This window comes from Tamandua tetradactyla, chromosome 2 (genome assembly GCF_023851605.1).
Source record: "Tamandua tetradactyla isolate mTamTet1 chromosome 2, mTamTet1.pri, whole genome shotgun sequence".
Lineage (NCBI taxonomy): Eukaryota > Metazoa > Chordata > Mammalia > Pilosa > Myrmecophagidae > Tamandua > Tamandua tetradactyla.
In genome coordinates this window covers 95,435,807-95,455,308 of record NC_135328.1, presented here as the reverse complement: position 1 = coordinate 95,455,308, position 19,502 = coordinate 95,435,807, and the positions used below count along the sequence as shown (strand labels likewise).

The 19,502-nt window shown below is 41.9% G+C and overlaps 1 protein-coding gene and 1 pseudogene across 1 annotated transcript; both read left to right on the top strand.

The window, feature by feature from the left end:
* The first annotated feature begins 380 nt into the window (after positions 1-380).
* LOC143661130 (L-lactate dehydrogenase A chain-like) lies at positions 381-3,574 on the top strand (annotated as a pseudogene).
* Positions 3,575-6,328: 2,754 nt separating this feature from the next.
* Positions 6,329-17,760, top strand: KCNV2 (potassium voltage-gated channel modifier subfamily V member 2). Its single transcript, XM_077134732.1, has 2 exons — positions 6,329-7,748; positions 16,945-17,760. Exons 1-2 carry the CDS (start codon positions 6,354-6,356, stop codon positions 17,224-17,226), a joined length of 1,677 nt encoding a protein of 558 aa, XP_076990847.1. The 5' UTR covers positions 6,329-6,353; the 3' UTR covers positions 17,227-17,760.
* Positions 17,761-19,502: the final 1,742 nt, after the last annotated feature.

Below are 19,502 nucleotides of genomic sequence, written 5' to 3'. Positions count from 1 at the left end.
AGGACTCACACTTCCTGACTTTAAAGCTTATTACAAAACTACAGACATCAAAACAGTATGCAATTAGCACAAGGATAGATATATTGATCAATAAAATCAAATTGAGAGTTCAGAAATAGACCCTCATATCTACGGTCAATTGATTTTTGACAAGGCTGCCAAGTCTATTCAATTGGGAAAGAACAGTCTTTTCAATAGATGGTGGTGGGAGACTTGGATATCCATATGCAAAAGAATAGAGGAGGACTCCTTTCTCAGACCTTATACAGAAATTAACTCAAGAGTCCAAAGCTGCTGTTGCTGAGTCTGGATTTACCCACCCAGTGCCACAGATGTCACCTTGACATGTAGTCCCAGTTCCTTTCCATTACAAGTCTAAAATGACAACTCTCAAAGATTAGCTGAATCAGAATTTTCTTACGGAAGAACAGACTCCTCAGAATAAGAATATAGTTGTTGGGGTTGGTGATTCTGGCATGCCCTGTACCATCAGTATCTTAATGAAGACACTGGCAGATGAACTTGCACTTGTTTATGTCATGGAACACAAATTGAAGGGAAAGATGATGGCTCTCCAACACAGTAGCCTTTTCCTTAGAACACCAAAAATTGTCTCTGGCAAAGACTATAGTGTGACTGCAAACTCCAAGCTGGTTATTATCACAGCTGGGATACATCAGTAAGGAGAAAGCCATCTTAATTTAGTCCAATGTAACATGAACATCTTTAAATTCATCATTCTTCATGTAAAATACAGCCCAAACTACAAGTTGCTTATTGTTTCCAATCCAGTAGATATCTTGACCTATGTGACTTGGAAAATAAGTGGCTTTTCCAAAACCATGTTATTGGAAGTTGTTGCAATCTGGCTTCAGCCCGGTTCTGTTACCTAATGTGAGAGAGGCGGGGAGTTCACTCATTTAGCTCTCATAGCTGGGTTCTCGGGGAGTATGGGGTGTGGAGACTCTAGTGTGCCTGTATGGAGTGGAGTGAATGTTGCTGGGGTCTCCCTGAGTTTGCACCCTGATTCAAGTGCTGATGCCAATAAGGAACAGCGGAAAGAGGTTCACAAACAGGTGGTTAACAGTGCTTATGAACTGATCAAACTGAACGGTTACTTACACCGCCTGGGCCAATGGGCTGACTGTGGTAGATTTGGCAGAAAGCATGACGAAGAATCTTAAGCAAGTGCATCCAGTTTTCACCATGATTAATGGTCTCGGAAATTAAAAAAAAAAAAATCGCATCCCTAAGTGTTCCCTACATCTTGGGACAGACTGAATCTCAGATGTTGTCCAGGTGACTCTGATTCCTGAAGAAGAGGCCTGATTAAAGAGAAGTGCAGAGATTCCCATGCTCACAAATGTCTGCCTGTTGCCAAAGAGTCCCAATCTGGCCACAGTCAGGAGAGTGTTTACAAATAAAGAGCAGAGAGCAATCAACCCCCACCCCGATCAAGCATCAGGGCTCCATACTCTGACAGAAGCTTTGACCAGGCAGCAAGAAATGGCAGCAACATCGTTCTAAAAACTTCAAAAAATACATGAAGGACTGCAGAAATAGAGTGAGTGCTGAATCAAGAAAAATATCTTTAAGAGAGGTGGGATCTCGTGGTACCATAGCTCGCCCAGTCCCTCACCAGTCCCTCCCAGTCCCTCACCAGTTCAGCATGGAGCCAGCCCCCATGATCCTGGTGCACATTCCTAGTCCCAGTTCAGGAGGGAACAAAGTAAGCTTCACCCACAAACAGGGAGCATGTGTGTTTGACCCAATCTGTCTGGTGGAAGCCTGTGGGACTAGCTGTCCCAGAACTTGTCCTGTGTGCAGAAGGCAGTTCACAGAGGCGTCATACAGAATGCTGTGGGAAAGTCTAATCATGGTGTTTGGGCCAAGGGATTGCAGGCTGTAGAACATAAAGTGTAGTGCCTGGGACCGCGAAGAAACTGTTTCCTGAGAGGGGACATTTATATCCATGTAAAAGGGGAATTCTTAGGGTCACATGTACATGCCCAAGACAACAGGCACTTGCAGAAAGAACCACGGAAGCACCAGCTTTGACCTGAAGCTATTCTCTAATCTCATTGCATGCTTAAGCATTTAAGGAGAGCATTGGCATAAGTAAAAGTGCAAAAAGTGGGAAAGGTATTTCCTTTTTTTCCTTTTTTCTTTGGTAGCTTCTGGCATTCAAGGAAAGCTCTGTGATAACATTAGTTGGATACAAGCTTAAAGAATAGACTCTTCAAAGTCTAAATTCCAGTGATAACTCACTAAAATACCAAAATGTCCAGCTTTCAATGAAAGATGGCAAAACATCCAAAGTAACAAGAAGTGATGGTCCAGACCAAAGGAGCATTTTAAAGCCTTAGAAGCCATCAGTGAGGAGAACCAAACCTGGAACATGCCAAAGGAAGACATAAAAGAAAAGGTCAGAAAATGTTCACAGAGCTCAAGGAAACAAAGTAATACAAGAGAGGAAACCAAAAAGATAGAGATGGAAATTGTGAAAAGGAACCAAACACAGCTGAAGTCTACAGTAACAGACATTTAAAATTCCCCACAAGGGTTCAACAGCAAATCGGAGCTGGCAGAAGAATCAGTAAACTTGAAGATGACACCATCCTTTCTACTGAAAAGAAGAAAGAGCCAAAAGAGTAAAGAAAGGTGAACAGAGCCTGAGGAACTTATGGGACTCCACTAAGTATACCAATGTGTACCATGTGAAGATATACTTGAAGTGCTGAGAGTGAAAACCTGCCAACCAAGAATTCTGTATCTAAAACTGTCAAAAAAAAAAAAAAAACCCCTCAAAAATGAAAGAGTGATTAAGACATTCCCAGATAAACAAAATTTGAAGGACTTTGTCATCACTAGATCAGTCCTACAAGAAATGCTAACAGGCATGCTATAGGTTGCAAGAAAAGGACATGAGGCAATAGATTGAAGCCATATGAAGAAATAAAGATCTCCACAAAAGATAATGACATGGTAAATATAAATACCAGTACGATTGTATTTTTTTATTTGTTACTTCCTACAGGCTCTAAAAGGCAAATGCACAAAATGTAATGATCAATCAGGGGTTCTGGACTCATAATGTAAGTAATACATGACAAGAACTACATAAAGATGGGGAGTTCGGAGGGGTATAGCAATATAGCTTCTGTATACTATTGATGTTAAGTTAGTATCAAAGCAAACGATATTGTTATAGGTTTAGGATGTTAAATTTAAGTCTCATGGTAACACAAAGAAAATATCAGAGAATATGTACTCATAGAGTCAAAGTAGAGTACAGGTTACCAGAGGTGGGGTAAGGGGCCATGGGGAATTAAGGCAAAACGAGTGTAGGGTTTCTGTTTGGGATGAAGGGCAAGTGAGAGGGATGGTAGTGAGAGTACTGCAACATCGTGAATGTAATCAATCCCACCGAATGGTATGTTTGGAGAGGCTGGGATGGGAAGATTTATGTTGCAAGCTTTCACAATTAAAAGGGAAAAGAAGATAAACCAAAATGAAAAAGAAAAAGAAAAGTGCAGATACACTTTGGAGGATCCCCAAAAAGCTGCAATTTTAAAGTCTCCTAATGTTGTACCACTTCACTATCTAGGTTACACGGGATTTTAGTTGGGGTTCGTGCATGTTATCCTTTTTATCTGATCTATGATTAAAGTAGTAGTATTAACATGATGTAGGGAAAACATCAATTTCTTAAAGTTAGAAGTAAGAATATTTCATAAAACCTTACAGCTATATCCTGATGCTGGAGATGATACTTATCTTGTCTAGTCCCAAACTGGTTAATATAAAACAGTTCACCTCTGAGGCCCAGTGCCAATGGTGCAAATACTGCAGCTGCCTTTCAAATCAGAAGAAAGTATGGTTACTGTATGTTATATATCTTTTTGTTCCTTCACCCAACCAGCTGGGTCCATCTTCTTTCCCCCAAATCAATCACATTCTAGATTCCAAGGTTTAAATCCAATATTGCACGTCTTGTGCGTTACTGTTCTAAAGGATCTTATTTGTGTACCAAATGTATCATAGTGTGCGCTGCCATGTAATGTATATAGATTTACCTATAAGCAATGCAACCAACTATCCAAATGCCACACCTTCTAAAACACCAAATAAACCATGAACAGTGAGAAAAAATTAACTCAAAATGGATCAAATACCTAAATATAAAAGTCAGGACTATAAAACTCCTAGAAGAAAATGTAGATTATCATCTTAGGCAATAGTTTCTGACTTTACACCCAAAGCAAAAACAACAAAAGAAAAGAAAATAGATAAATGAGATCTCATCAAAATTAAAAAGTTTTGTACGTCGTTAGTCTAAACACAAAAGTGAAAAGACCACCTACGCAATGGGAGAAAATGTTTGAAAACCACATATTCAATAATGGTTTGACATCCAGAATATATAAAGAAAGCCTACAACTCAACAAGAAAATGACAAACAACCCAATTAAAAAATGGACAAAGCCTTGAGTAGACATTTCTCAGAAGAGGAAATACAAATGGCTAAAAACCACATGAAAGGTGGCCAACATCACTAGCTATCAGGGAAATGCAAATCAAAAGTACAGGGCGGGCCGCGGTGGCTCAGCGGGCAAAGTGCTTGCCTGCTATGCCGGAGGACCTCGGTTCGATTCCCGGCCCCAGCCCATGTAACAAAAACGGAGAAACAGAATACAATAAAACCAGAAAATGTTTAAAGATGTTTCCCTTTCTTCCTTCCTTCCTTCCTTCTATCCTTCCTTCCTTCTCTCTGTCTTTCCTTAAAAAAAAAAAAAAAAAAAAAAAAAAAAAAAAAAAAAAAAGTACAATAAGACACCATTTCATACCCACTAGAATGGCTACTGAAAAAAGCCCAGAAAGATACAAGTATTGGAGAAATATGAACATTGTTCCATTGTCGTTGGGAATGTAAAATGGTGCAGCCGCTGTGGAAGACAATTTTGCACTTCCTCAGACAGCTAAGCATAGAATAACCACATGACCCAGCAAGCCATCTACTAGGTATATACCCCAAAAGAATTGCAATCAGGGACTCAGATATGTGCACACCATTGTTCATGGATGCATTTTTTATAACTACCAAAAGATGGTAGCAACCCAAGTGTTCATCAACCAGTGACTGGATAAACAAAATGTGGTATATCCATACAATGGAGTATTTATTCAGCCTATAAAAAGGAGTGTAGTCCTGCTACATGTGACGTTGATTAACCCCGAAGACATTATTTTGTGTGAAGTAAGCCAGACTGTAAGGGCAACTTGTATTGTCTCGCTGATAGGAACTAGTTAGAATAAGCAAACTCACAGAGTTAGTATATAGAATATAGGTTGCCAGTGTCTGGGTTGGGAGTAGGGAATGGGAAGTTAATGCTTAATTTATACAGGCTGATTATAAAGTTTTGGAAATGGATGGTGGTGATGGTAACACAACATTGTAAGTGTAATTAATAGCACTGAAATATATACGTGAATATGGTTAAAAGGGGAAATTTTAGATCATACATATATTACTAAAATAAAAATTAAAAGATAAAATAGGACTATATAACACAGTGACCCTTACTGTAAACAATAGACTATGGTAAAATAAAAATAAAATCAAAATGTTATTTTATCAATTGTAACAAATGTACTTCACTAATGTAAGATGTTAGGAATAGGGTGGTATATGTAAAAAAAGATACACCCTAATTATAAACTATGGAGTACGTAATAGTTCAATTCTAATATTCTGTCATCAATTGTAACAAAGGAACCACACTAATGCAAAATCTTACTAATGGAGTAGGGGAGGTATATGGTACAATATTTTTTCCATGGTTTTCTGTAAACCTACAACTTCTCTAATGAAAATGTGAGAAACAAGAGCTTTGGTGTTGGGCCTAAAGACACAGGTTTCCACATTCATCTCTGCACACTAGCATTAAGCATTTCCTAAGGGCAAGGTTGGCCAACACTTTTATTAGCAATAATCTCTGCTTTCTGATTATCTACAGATTTAAGACCACATAATCCTCCTCTCCTTCAGAGAATGGAGGGAGAGGGGGAGGAAACAGGCTAAGAGGCTCCAAATCCCTCCTAACACTTGCTTCTTCCCAATCAGCACGATTAGAGCAGTCAACAGCTGTCCGTGTCTGTGTTTAGATCCCGTAAGCCCTGGGACTGGGGAAGAGCAGCTCTGAGCGCTATGCCCGGGACCCTGCATGCGCTGGTCCAGGCTGGCCTCCCTGAAATAGTACAAGGCACGTGATCAGCCACCCTTCTGGCAGTGAGCAGGGCAGGGATCCTAGGACAACCAGGTAGGCAAAGCAAAGGGCCCACCTCTCCTGGCCATGCTGAAACCGAGCGAGAGGAGGCGGTCTTGGAACTACAAACCCTGGAACACTCCCGAGAGTGCAGAGGAGCTCCACGCAGAGGGCAGCCAACACCGCAGGAGCATCTGCTCCGTGGGAGAATCCGCCGGCTCCCAGGCCAGCATCCAACTGTGGACCGAGGGCAACTATAACTACTACATCCAGGAGGACGATGAGGAAGAGGATCAGTGGAAGGACGACCCAGACGAGGAGGTCCAGCAGGCAGAAGAGGCCACCACAGCCCAGCCGGACCGCCGCACCGACCCTCCAGTGCTGTCGTCCACCCTAAACGTGAACGTGGGCGGCCGCAGCTACCGCCTGGACTACCGCGACCTGGCTTTCTACCCCAAGACGCGCCTGGGCCGCCTGGCCACCGCCACCAGCCTCAGCCGCCAGCTAGGCCTGTGCGACGACTACGAAGCGCAGGCGGACGAATACTTCTTCGACAGGGACCCGGCGGTCTTCCAGCTGGTCTACAATTTCTACGCCTCCGGTGTGCTACTCGTGCGCGACGAACTGTGCCCGCTCCACTTCGTGGAGGAACTAGGGTACTGGGGCGTGCGCCTCAAGTACACGCCACGCTGCTGCCGCATCTGCTTCGAGGAACGGCGGGACGAGCTGAACGAGCAGCTCAAGATCCAGCGCGAGCTCCGCGCTCAGGCGCAGGTCGAGGAGGCCGAAGAGCTCTTCCGGGACATGCGTTTCTACGGCCCGCAGCGGCGCCGCCTCTGGAACCTCATGGAGAAGCCCTTTTCGTCCGTGGCCGCCAAGGCCGTAGGGGTGGCCTCCAGCCTCTTCGTGCTCATCTCCGTCATGGCGCTGGTGCTCAACACTGTGGAGGAGATGAGGCAGCAGGAAGTGCAGGGCCTGAGTGGAGGCGACCCGCGGCCCATCCTGGAGCACGTGGAGATGCTGTGCATCGCCTTCTTCACGCTCGAGTACTTGCTGCGCCTTGCCTCCACGCCGGACCTGCGGCGCTTCGCGCGCAGCGCCCTCAACCTGGTGGATCTGGTGGCCATCCTGCCGCTCTACCTGCAGCTGCTGCTCGAGTGCTTCACGGGCGAGGACCAGCGGCACAGCAAGGGCTCGCTGCGGGAGCACGACCTCGAGACCATGGACCGCGTGGGCAAGGTGGGTCAGGTGCTGCGCATCATGCGCCTCCTGCGCATTTTCCGCATCCTCAAGCTGGCGCGCCACTCTACTGGCCTGCGCGCCTTTGGTTTCACGGTGTGCCAGTGCTACCAGCAGGTGGGCTGCCTGCTGCTCTTCATCACTGTGGGCATCTTTGCCTTCTCTGCAGCCGTCTACTCTGTGGAACACGATGTGCCCGGCACCAACTTCACCAGCATCCCCCACGCCTGGTGGTGGGCCGCGGTGAGTCTCTCGGCCCTTGGCCCTCCCCACCGTCCTCCCCAGCCCCAGACTCTGGTCCTCCCTTTCCTTATATATCAGCCGCTGGGACAAAGCCCTGATCCTTTCCCCTGCTTTGCAGAAGGACCGCTACTTTCTCGACTTCATAGCTGCCTCTAGTTTACAAGCCAAGGGAGCAAGGCAAGTGCGGTCAGGGGCAGTTGAGTCATTTGGAAGTAGCAGTGGGGGTAAAGGGTTAGAAAAAGCAGAAATACTATAATCCAGTAAGTAATTAAACTTGATTTGCTCCTAGGAATCTCCAAACCTAGATTTAGTCTTAAACCCTTTAACAGGTGCATTTTAACAAGGATGATTATTCATGTACGTTGGAAGCTTTATCATTATTTGTCGTTGTTTGCCGCTACTGAGCACCTATTGTGTTAAGTAGATTATAAAGTTCATCTCATTTCAGCATCACAACACTGTGTGGTGGTTGCCATTACGGTTTTAAAATCAGGGAACAGCAAGCTAGACATGGCTTCCATTTCTGAAGGAAACTCGGGCACAGGGAGGGTCCAGGGTCACAGTTCAGTGGTACATTTAGGCAGGAAAGAAGTAAAACTTGCTCAGAAAAATTGACCCTACTAAAAATCTACTGTCCCTACTTGTAGATAAATCTGAGTGTGGAAAGAAACATCTAAAGCTGAAAATTGCTCCAACTTCATGAAATTTCTTTCAGGACCAGGTATTATGACCCCATTTTATAACTTGAGGAATTAAGGGGCAGAAAGTTTGAGTGTGGACACAGCCAGAGGTGGCAGAGCCAGGATTTGAAACTCAAGCCTGTCCATCCCCAAAATCCAAGCCCTTTCCATACCCCAGCACTGCTTCTTTGAAACTTTAGTTCTTTTGCATACTTTACTTAATTTGTACACTTAATGGATCAGTTTTATTTGTCATTATTTTCTTTGACAGCCTTTTTTAATAACAATTTATGCCACTTACTCAAATATTTCTATTTCTGGTGTGCTAGACTCAATCTCTAGAAATAAAATGTTGATTTGGATTTGCTATATCACTGTATAAGTTGTCATGTGTGCATAGGAAAGAAAATGGATGTATTGCTTCCTTATTTCTCTTTTTTAAAAATAGATTATTTATAATAATTTAAAGATGTTAAACAAATACAACCAATTTTCCCATATAGAAAGCAGGTATTTTCACATTTAACATTGGATATGTCAGAACCTACAGTCTGGAGTGAACTTCTGAGAAAAAACAACCTAGGGCTATTTACAGTGTAGGGGGAAGTGTTAGAGCCCCTGATTCTAATCCTGGACCTGCCAATACTTAACTGTGACCCTGGGTAATTAACTATGACACTATGCCCCACCACTCCCCTGTCCTCAGTCTCCTCATCTCTAAAAGGGAGGTTGAACTTGTAGAGCTCTACCATTCAGTTAGTCTTCCTTCCTTGAAAGCAGAGAGCTCATACATTCACCAGGATTTATGCACTTTCTTCAGTGACAGGGTGACGTTAGGCTCCTCCCAAAAGCTAGCCAAGTGCCGATCATATGCCAAAAGGCAGAAGGTCATCCCATAGCAGATAAACTGTGTCTACAGATGGAGCTGATGGAAGATGATTTGTCCCTAGAAAGTGGCATTTACTTTGGGTGAGTAAAGCAGGAAGGAGAAAGAGCAAATCCACCTGCTAACAATATAAGACAAAGTTTTACAGAGTCAAATTTCCATTCATCAGAATATCTTACAAGGCTGCAGTTTTTACTTTTGTATACTAATATGAAGACTTTGATAAGAATTCTAAAGAATGCAAGGGTCATTCAGTGGTAGAATTCTTACCTGCCATGTGGGAGACCTGCATTCAATTCCCAGCCCATGCACTTCCCCAAAACAAACAAGAAAACAGACAAAAATTCAACAAATGGTGCTGCAGTAACAGGACACTCACATGGAAAAAGAATAAAATGTGCCCCCACCATACAGCATACAAAAAAAAATTCAATTACTAATATTAGGTTTCTATTTAAAATAAAATAACAAACAGAATTTCCTGAAGTAAGTGCCCATTGATTCCATTTTATTTCTTGATTTGTATAGTGGACAATAAAGTTTAAAACTTCCAAAATTTCACCTTTTTATTTTGACTGAAATAAAATCAATGTTTTGAAAAAAAATAAAATAAATCAATGTTTTCCATAAATTTTACAACAAAAATTGCTTGGCCCTACACATTTTATCCATAAAAAGTTTTGCCATTTACAGTTTTTGCCAATGTGAGGTTTTTTTTTTTTGAAGCCATTACTTCTATCAGACACGATTTTCACAGACCAAATTTTGCATGTTCCATCCTTAGCATGTGCAATTCTAGCCTTTGTCCCTTTTATTCTCCAAGAATTATTTATACCAGTAAAAATCATTAAAACTTAGATAAAAGAGTGATAATTTTGTATTTTTTCTAAACTATACTAGGAAAACAATAGGAGGAACTCCTCTAGAAAATTCTAAGACTGCTTTAATCTCCATGGCTGATATATTATTACTCCAGTTCTTCTCTATACTTTGGATTACATTTTATATTGTGTACCAAGGGTTCATAAACACTATAGAACAAAGAGAGAAGAACACTGTCAAAAGACATGGAGAAAATGCCTTTCTTCCTATATAAAGATGCAAAGTGAAAAGATGCAAGACATCAGGACCAATTCTTTATGTAACTCACCAAAAACCATTTTATTCACTGAACAAAAAAATCTTTTTGAGTACTTCCAATGTGCCAAGTGTTCTAAACACTAGGGATGCAGAAGGAAGGAAAATAAGAATGAGGTTCCTTCCATAGTTCAGCTTACATTCTAGTGGAGAAAAACCAGTAATAAGTAATTTCAGATATTGATGTGTCCTTTGTAGGATAATAAGATAGAGAATGACTTGGGTAGTAGAAAAATGGCATAATCAGAAAGTCTTCTGGGAGAAGATGGTATGTGAGCTGAAATTTGAACAATAGGAAGAAACTTGTCTGAATGCACATGTCTAAACAGACATAAGAATCTGAGAAGTAGAATCCTGCAAGTTACGCTGATCCAATGGTATCCAACCAAATTATTGATCATATACCTTACAATGTAAACAATTTCAAGCACAGAACACCTGTGATAAATGTGTTTTACAAATCATATAATTTTATTAGTTATTTATTGCCACAGTAATGCTGCATCATATCCAAAATCTCAGTAGCTTAAAACAGTGAGCGTTTATTTAGCTTATGAGTTTTCAAGTCGGTGAATTAGGGTGAGGTCAACTAGAAAATTCTAACGTTCCTGGTCCCACTCACATGTCTGATGGTAAGCTGACTTACAACAGGGTGGAGGGGGAGATGGGACCATATGTCTCTCATCCTTCAGCAGGCATGTATCCGTGGTGGTGGCAAAGGGCAAGAAAGAGGCGGTAAGCCCAATCATGCAACCACTTTATGTGATTCTATTTATGCCATTTGTTCGATCCACTGGCCAAAGCAAGTCACAAGATCAAACTCAGAGTTAAGGGGCAGGGCATGTTAACCCACCCACTGTAGGAGGACACTGCAAAGTTATATGACAAAGAACTGAGATAGAGGATAGAGGAAGAATTAGATCCAGTGATACAATCATTGTGCTACAGTAATATCCTACTGCTCAGATACATTACGCACATCAGAAAACTATACTCATAAACTGAAATTTTAAAGATGAGATAAAGAAAAACATGCTTGGTATTTTCTTCTTTCCCGCTAGTGCTGTACCCATTTTGGCATATTCAACCTGCATGAGAGACAGATTCTCTAATCTATTCTTCTGTGTTTTCAGTACTCTATTTTAAGTACACACAGACAACTCCAAATCTGACTTGCTTTTAACAATTGTCGCTCTCTCTATGCCAAGGATCCTGCAACCTTCCCCTGTAATTCAACTCAGGGTTTTAAAAGAAATACAGTGATTTTCATTTTTGTGAATTTCCCTACAGCTGCAAGTCAAATCCACCATGGACTGTTACATCTACAAATGCTCACGCATTAGAATATAAGATAGACCTGTCTTATGGGTCTATCAAGTGGAGGTTATTTATGAGCATAAATGCAATAGGAAACATATGTAAAATGCTAGTCTGTAGTAGGTCTGCAATAAATAGAAGCTATTGTATCTGAATGGTTCATAGTCTTTATCACGGGGAAGCAATAACCTTTGCTTCCAGATTTATTTGTAGGGAAAATAGCAGAAGTGATTCCTTCTCTACTGGAGAAAAGAGAGAGACTGTGATACATACAAAAGGGCCAGCTGTTCCTGCCTGGGAGAGCTTCTGAGTGTTCAAACAGACCTACGTCTGGAGTATGTCCAGCCATGGTGGGGCTGCCCAGCTTGCATGGGTGTGGGAAATGCATGGCACAGCTCAGCAAGAACAATGAGCTCTATGATGAAGCTGCAATCACTGGTCTCCTATGTGGGTATGTTTTGAAGTAGAAAGGGCAATTGGACCATTCAACAAACCACTTCCTTCTGAGTTTTGCAGAACAAGCTAGAACTATAGAAACCAAAAAAGAAACTATGTCATAAACTCATTCCTGCAAAAACTAACAAAAACCCTTCAAAAATAAAAATTTACCTTTTAGCTGAGGCATCAGGTGCCTGTACCCACAAAGAATTTGCTACCATCTTTGTTTCCCTAAAATATGTTAACATTCCCTTGCAAATAGGGGACTCTTACAATATTATTGTGATGCTTTCCTTTTTTTCTTTTCTTTTTTTTTTATTGATTGGTTGAACATTTTGAGAAGACTCCTTTGGAAAGTGAATCAGTCAGGTTACAGTCAGGGAAACAAACCATACTGGGTATTTCAAACAGGGATAGGGAAATAGATACATAGGTATTAGAAAGCTGGAAGAGCAAAAGGGGAAAGCTGAGATAACCCAAAGATTGGTAAATTGGAAAAATAGGTACCAGCCCTAGAACTGAGGGAACTGAGGAAAATAGGTATCTCCCCTAGAAAAGGGGAGAAGGTAGAACCTTGGAGCACAGAGGAGGAGCCACTGTGTAACTGTTACAGGGATCCCGAAGAGGACACCATAAGGTGTTGGTACTGGGGCTGCTCTAAGATGCCTGAGCTATAGCTAATCTGCTATTATTGGAGGGATGATGGCAGAAATGAGAAGCAAGTATGGAGACCTTTATCTCCCCTTCCCCACTTCCAGTTTCCTAGGCCCATTTCCCATTGGCAGAACGTAACCAGAAGACAGCGGTCAGGGGAGTCTGGGAAACATAGTCTGCAGGCCTCCAGTTGGAGAATTACAGAAAAACCTACAGAAGGGGGTTGGGTTTGGGATGGAAGAACAACAGATAAATATCTGGCAGTGAAAGCATTAAACATTTTCCTGGAAACTCCATAAATAGTACATGAGCTGTAAATGAAGCAAAAACTCTTAGTTGCTTTTATGACTTTTTATCTAGTGAGTTCCTGATTAGGGGGTGGGGGGACGGCCTTTTAGCTCTTTAAATTATGATCCTCCTGTTGACCAGGGCATGAGGCAATTGTAGAGAGCGGGGAGAAGTACCAAGTATGCTGAGGATGCTGACTGTATCTCTATTGTGTACATTGCTATGGCTAGATTAATAGAGCCCCCAAACATGCATTTGTGGTTTTGCCTTACATTTTGCACATTTCCCCCTAACTGCACCATTTACGTACATGTCAGAACTTGAATATCTAGATGAGGGCTGTTCTCTTCAAGGTGGTCACCCATCACTTCATCCTAACGGGTCTTCCACTGATGAAAACATGCTTGAAATCCCGCTGAGGAATTATCTTCAAAGCCTGTGACAAGTCCATTTACTTCTTCTAAATCTTTACCATTTTGAGGGTGATTTCAATATTTTTAAATTTTCAAGGTCCAGTTGAATTTAAGATTGGGATCAAGAGTTAACTATCAAGGTAGATAAAATCACTTGTATCAGGGTCATGCCACCGGTTCTTCTGTGCAATTGAAAGAGGAATTCCCAAAGTGTTTGTAGCAACAACAGCATGGATGGGATGAGTATAAGCTTTAGAAAGCTGACTTCCTTGAAGGACAGTTATATATTTAGGCGTGTAATAATTTTAGCCAAAATTATCAGTCTTTACCATCTCACATTCTTTGGGAAAACTAGAAAGGATATTAGTTAGTTTTGAAAAATCAGGTTTATTTCCTAGGATCATAATTCCTAAAGGCACAGGCTACTGGGTACTGAGACTTAAGCCTAGTTCATTATGAGGGAAATAAGTATTCCTTGTTGCATGGGAAATTCGACTATAGTCATTCTAAAAAGTTGGAGAAAAATTGGATTCTTGTCTTCCTTGTAATGTTTGGCAGGCCAGGATTTGCTTATTAGTGGGTGAACTGATGGGGCAGGCCATATTCTGACTTTTGGGACACAAAGGCTAGGGGAGATATGTAAGTTTTCAACAGAATGGTAAGTTTCCAGTTTACAGAGTAGTTGAGCCAGCCAGTTTTTTTCCCAAGATAAGATGGATTGCAGAAGTTTTGCTCACGGTTCCAAACTCAACTCCTCCTAATATGAGAACTCACTCCATGAGGTCACTTGGATCAGCCTGGGTCCTTCAACTTTTAAGGCCTATCCAGGGTGAAATGGTTGGCCTGTGGAACAAATGAGAAAAGATTCCCTAAAACCAAGGAACCCCAAGTTCCTATCAGAGACAAGGAGCAAGAAGCAGAATATTTGTTGAGTCCACAAAACAGACAATACATAAAATATATTGGGAATGAATTTGTAGGGACTGGTCACACAAAGCCTTCTGGCAGAAGTGATATTTTTTCTGAACGAGAGACCCAAGATATGCAAAGATATTTATACCATATTATGCACATTAAATATATACTATTCTTTAGGCCAATTCTCTTTCTTTTGAGAAAAAGAAAAGTGAGATTGGAGGTGAAATGAAGCAGCCATTGTGAAATTTGAGCAGAATTTTAAAATAGGCACTTGATCGTAATTATTTTCTTTCCTCTCTTCTTTCAACCCCCACATGCTAGAACTGTGAGGAACTGGTTTACTCCAAGGCTTCTACTTTGGCCTTTCATGAATGTCTCAAGTTCTAAAGCTACCCCTTCTTGACACTCACCCCTAAATCCAAACTCCCTTTAAGCCTCCTCTGGAGAAAAATAGGCTGAACTAAACATTCATTCAAAGGTGTGATTGATGGTGTTGGTGATATATGAAAGCTATTACTCAGCTTATACACCTGGGCAGAAATCTGACTCAGGTTCTTTCTCTTTTTGGCTGGAGCCAATGACAAGAAGCACACATGCCTGTGCGTGCACACACACACATACACCCAAATGCAGATAGACTTTAAAGTTAACCTATGATCTGAGTTTATCACTACCTCTCATCACCCTCTGGTCCAGACTGTGGGAAAAGGAGATTCTCTTCTCAAGTTCTAGGGTGCCCCACTCAAACTCCTTCACTCAGCACTTGGCAGTAGCCTGGGAGGTGCCGGTTTCAACAGCCTGTGGATCTGATAACCATAAGAACTAACATCATTGCTCACACACCCTGTGCCAGACCCCTTCAATTCCTGTAACAACCCTATGAGGAAGGTACAATTATTTTCCCTCATTTCAAAAGTAGAAACTGAGGCATAGAGAGTTTGGGTGACTTGCCCAAGACACGTAGCTGGGAAGTGGATTCAGACCCATGTAGTCTCGCACCATACCTACTTCGTTGACGTAGTCTTCCCCATCCTGCCTCTCTTAGATGTCTGCTTATGTTCTACCACCATAGGAAGAGGTAGCACATCCCGCAGCAGGTCATGCCCGAAGAGGAGGGGCAGCCTTTCCTTGTTTATGGACTGTGGTTCTTATCAGCTCCACCAGATGTACCCAGCTAGCTCACTTCTCCATTTCACTCTAAGTACACTTACTGTCAATCACACTTCTTCTTAATTCAAACTAACCCTACATCATCAAAGCAAATGTGTTTACATTTTAAAGCCAATGACCATTTTACTACTGGTCAATAAGGTGATTTTGTACACCGCCATCTGCTGCAAAATCATGGCAATAACCATGCAAATGGAGGAAGCAAATGATGTCCCCTGGAGTTGGGCAGTGCACAAGGGTTGTGAACAACAGCTCAGCCTGAAAGCTTCTGTTAATTTAGCCACTAGTCTGGGACCAATGGGAATCTTAGTACATGAGGCATAAAAAACAGGCCCTGAGGGATTTTCCCAGGGTTTTGTCTACTGCATTGACTGACTAGTCCCTCTGGTAACTGCATTTTTAAAAGCAGCTTGTTAACCTAAATAAATTTCTAATTAGTGGAATTTACAGCAGTGTAAAGTGGTAGGAAGAATTTCATGCACAGTGAACATCTTTTCTGGTGAGTGGTGTCTCACAAAAGTCCCTTCACAAAATAACAAGTGTGTTTTTCTGGACATTTGCAATTAAAGCTTCTTCATATAAAATATCTCATTTGAACTGCATAACAACTGAGAGATATTATAATCATCTCCATTTTAAAGATGAAAGAAGGACTACGGAGTTTACTTTCTGTGTGCCTGATATTTTCTTGAGTGCTTTTTATTCAGTATCATATTTGGTTTTCAGAAAAATCCTAAGAGTTTGATACATGCTCCTGCTTTAGACAAAGAAATCAAGGCTTAGAGGATCTGATTGTCTTTCCTAACATCACTTATCTGGAAAGAGTCAGAGTTAAGATTTGAACAGAAATGGCTGGCACTAAGCCTGAGCTCTTACCAGTACATAACAACGTGTAGGCAAACCCAGAGACCTTTGTCCAAAAGCTGTCCCAACTGAAGGGAGGCAAAGACCAATGTTTATTGAACAAATTCTTTACCAAGCACTCTATTGGTTACTTTATATGCTCTTAACAATTCTTTAAAGTAGGTATTATTTCCCCCATATTATATATAAGAAAACCTGTAAAGGATATTTGGGACATAAACCCAAGTCTTCCAGCTCAAAATTTTTTGTTTTGTTCTTTCTTTGACACAAGCCCTGTAGGTAAAGTTTCTGGTGCCTCCTAAAGGTGACTCCATGGGTAGCATTATACAACCCGCAGGTACCTTCACAGAGAGGGGACAGTTCCCCGTCAGCTTTTCTCATTTCTCTCCTCCCTCATGGTGCTAACAATTCCATTCTTCCTTCCTATGCAGGTGAGCATTTCGACGGTAGGCTATGGAGACATGTACCCGGAGACCCACCTGGGCAAGCTTTTTGCCTTTCTCTGCATTGCTTTTGGGATCATCCTCAATGGGATGCCAATCTCCATCCTATACAACAAGTTCTCAGATTACTACAGCAAGCTCAAAGCATATGAGTACACCACCATACGGAGGGAGAGGGGAAAGGTGGACCTCATGCAGAGAGCCAAGAAGAAGATGGCTGAGTTCTTAGCTAGAAGCAACTCACAGTCCACCCCAAGACAAGAGAACTAATATTTCATAGGACATACAGATCCCATGGACTTCAGTTGACTTGAGAATATTTCGCTCCTTCTTTTTTTAATTATTAGAATTGGCAGTGAAAACACACTTGATACAAACATACATAAAGGGCATTCAGTTCACAGAGTTCTGCCTCTAGAAATGGTCATTCTAGGCTCAAACTCAGATTGTCTCTTGTTGTTCTCCTCTGAGTTCTATGTGAGAGTCTGATCTTTGCAATGGCATTGAATACTCCTCGACAGGAGCCATATCTTAGACTTCTCTTGTAACTTCTCTTGGCACCTAGCTCAATAAATGTTTTTAGGCTTCAGAATATTTTCCTTGCTTTGAAGGAAAAAAAATATTAGTTTTCCAGAGAGCGAGAGTGTTGCAGCAAGAACTCTGTGGCCTTTGGAATTTAACCAGCCTTGATCAGAATCCCAGATTGACTAGCCCTATGATTGGGGCAAGTTACTTTAACCCTCTGAGCCTCAGTTTCTTCAAACTATGAAATGTAGTTAATAAGACCTACCTTACAAGGTAGGATTGGAGATAATATTTGTAAATTCTCAATAAACAGTTGAGACAGTTGACATTATTTGAATGTGTTTTCTAGTCAATTTTCTAGACCTGTGGTTCTCAACCATAGGGTGATTTTGGACCCCTGGGAACATTTAGCACTGTCCAGACATTTTTAACTGTCATGACTGTGGGGAGAAGATAGGGGTAGTACTGGCATCTAGTATGTCAAGGCAGGGATGTTCCTAAACTTCCAACAATGCATGAGAGTCCCCCTCCAACAAAAAATGACCTGACCCAAAATGTCAGCAGTGCTGAGGTTACGAAATCTGGGTCTAGAGTTAACCTGGGAACCCCAAGACTTGACCGAATGCTGGGGCTATGAAACACTCCAAAGTGTGCTGCTCCCTCCTACCCTTGCAAGGAGTTCCCACACTGTCCTCACTTCTCAGTGCTCTTTTCCATGAGGAAAACCCTGCCTTTCGGAAAATTGGTCTGGGCCAAGCACTGAGCAAAGAAAGAGAGTCTCCCAATTCCCACAGGAAATGGGTCCTTTCTCCCCGTCACTTGTTTCTTTTTCTTCCATTTACTCTCTACAGGACTACTAGAAATGTAGGTACTGGAAATTTAAGCCTCATTTGACCTGAGCAGTGATTGCCCTTGTCAGTGGGGCTGAGCATGCTGATCATCATATCAGTCTCAGAGGGCCTACACTTGTGTCATAAAAATAAGCATACTCATTTTATGAGTTCTTAAAATGACAGGTGGGTCATATATATATATATATATATATATATCATATAACTTCATCTAATCCTCAGTACATACCTGAATAATGTATTGTATTCTAGGAAGAAACAGAGACCTAGAAAGGTTAAATAGCTTATCCAAATTCACACAGCCAGTCGGTGGTGGAACTGGGTTTCAGACCCAGATCTATCTGATCCCTACAGTGGTTGCTCTGAATCTAAACTTCTGGTCTCAGACAGCATCAGCATCACCTGGAGGGCTTGTGAAAGCAACGGTCCCTGGGCCCCACCCTCAGAATTTCTGATTCAGTAGCTCTGGGGTGGGACCTGAGGATTTGCATTTCTAACCAGTACCAGGTGATATATCGTCCAGACACCACCCCTGAGAATCAGAGGTCTTAATCATGTCACTGGGTCCCTCCCACAAGGAGCTAGGATGGTAAATCTAGGGTGTGGTTGGCAAAGGGGAACTAGATCTCTCTATTACCCCCAAGCCTCCTTAACATCATCATCATCATAATAAACAAATAATTTTTAAATAAAAGCATGTCCTTGATATTGCGTGGTACATACTTCTACTGAAAAGTTATTTGTTGTTTACCTGAAATTCTAATTTAACTGGGCATAATGTATTTTTCATTTGTTAAATATGGCAACCCTGTACTATTGCTTTTGGGAGACAAAGTTTCCTCATACGGATGGAAATTACTCTGAAATCCTAAAACCCAGCCCAGACGGCAGGCCCCTCAGCCAAGGGGAACTTCTTTCCCCTATCGCCAAATGGAAAGGAAAGAAATTTTGAACGAGGATCCTGGACAGATTCAATCACAAAAATAGTTATGTGTGCAATAGGACTAGAGCACAGCTTAAGCGACCTCCAGCGCACTCGATGCAGCAGCCACTCCTTCCTGTCCCACCCACCCCCTGCTTCCCCTCCTGCAACCTTCCTGCTCCTTCTGAGGTCTTCCAGGGGAGGGGTTTGTTCAGGAAATGCTGGCTGCCAAGGCTTTTAAGGGATGT

Excerpts from the sequence above, each read along its gene's own strand:
- KCNV2 (XM_077134732.1), top strand. The coding sequence starts at position 6,354 with ATGCTGAAACCGAGCGAGAGGAGGCGGTCTTGGAACTACAAACCCTGG. Across the intron at positions 7,749-16,944 it reads ACGCCTGGTGGTGGGCCGCG|GTGAGCATTTCGACGGTAGG; the intron begins GTGAGTCTCTCG and ends CTTCCTATGCAG.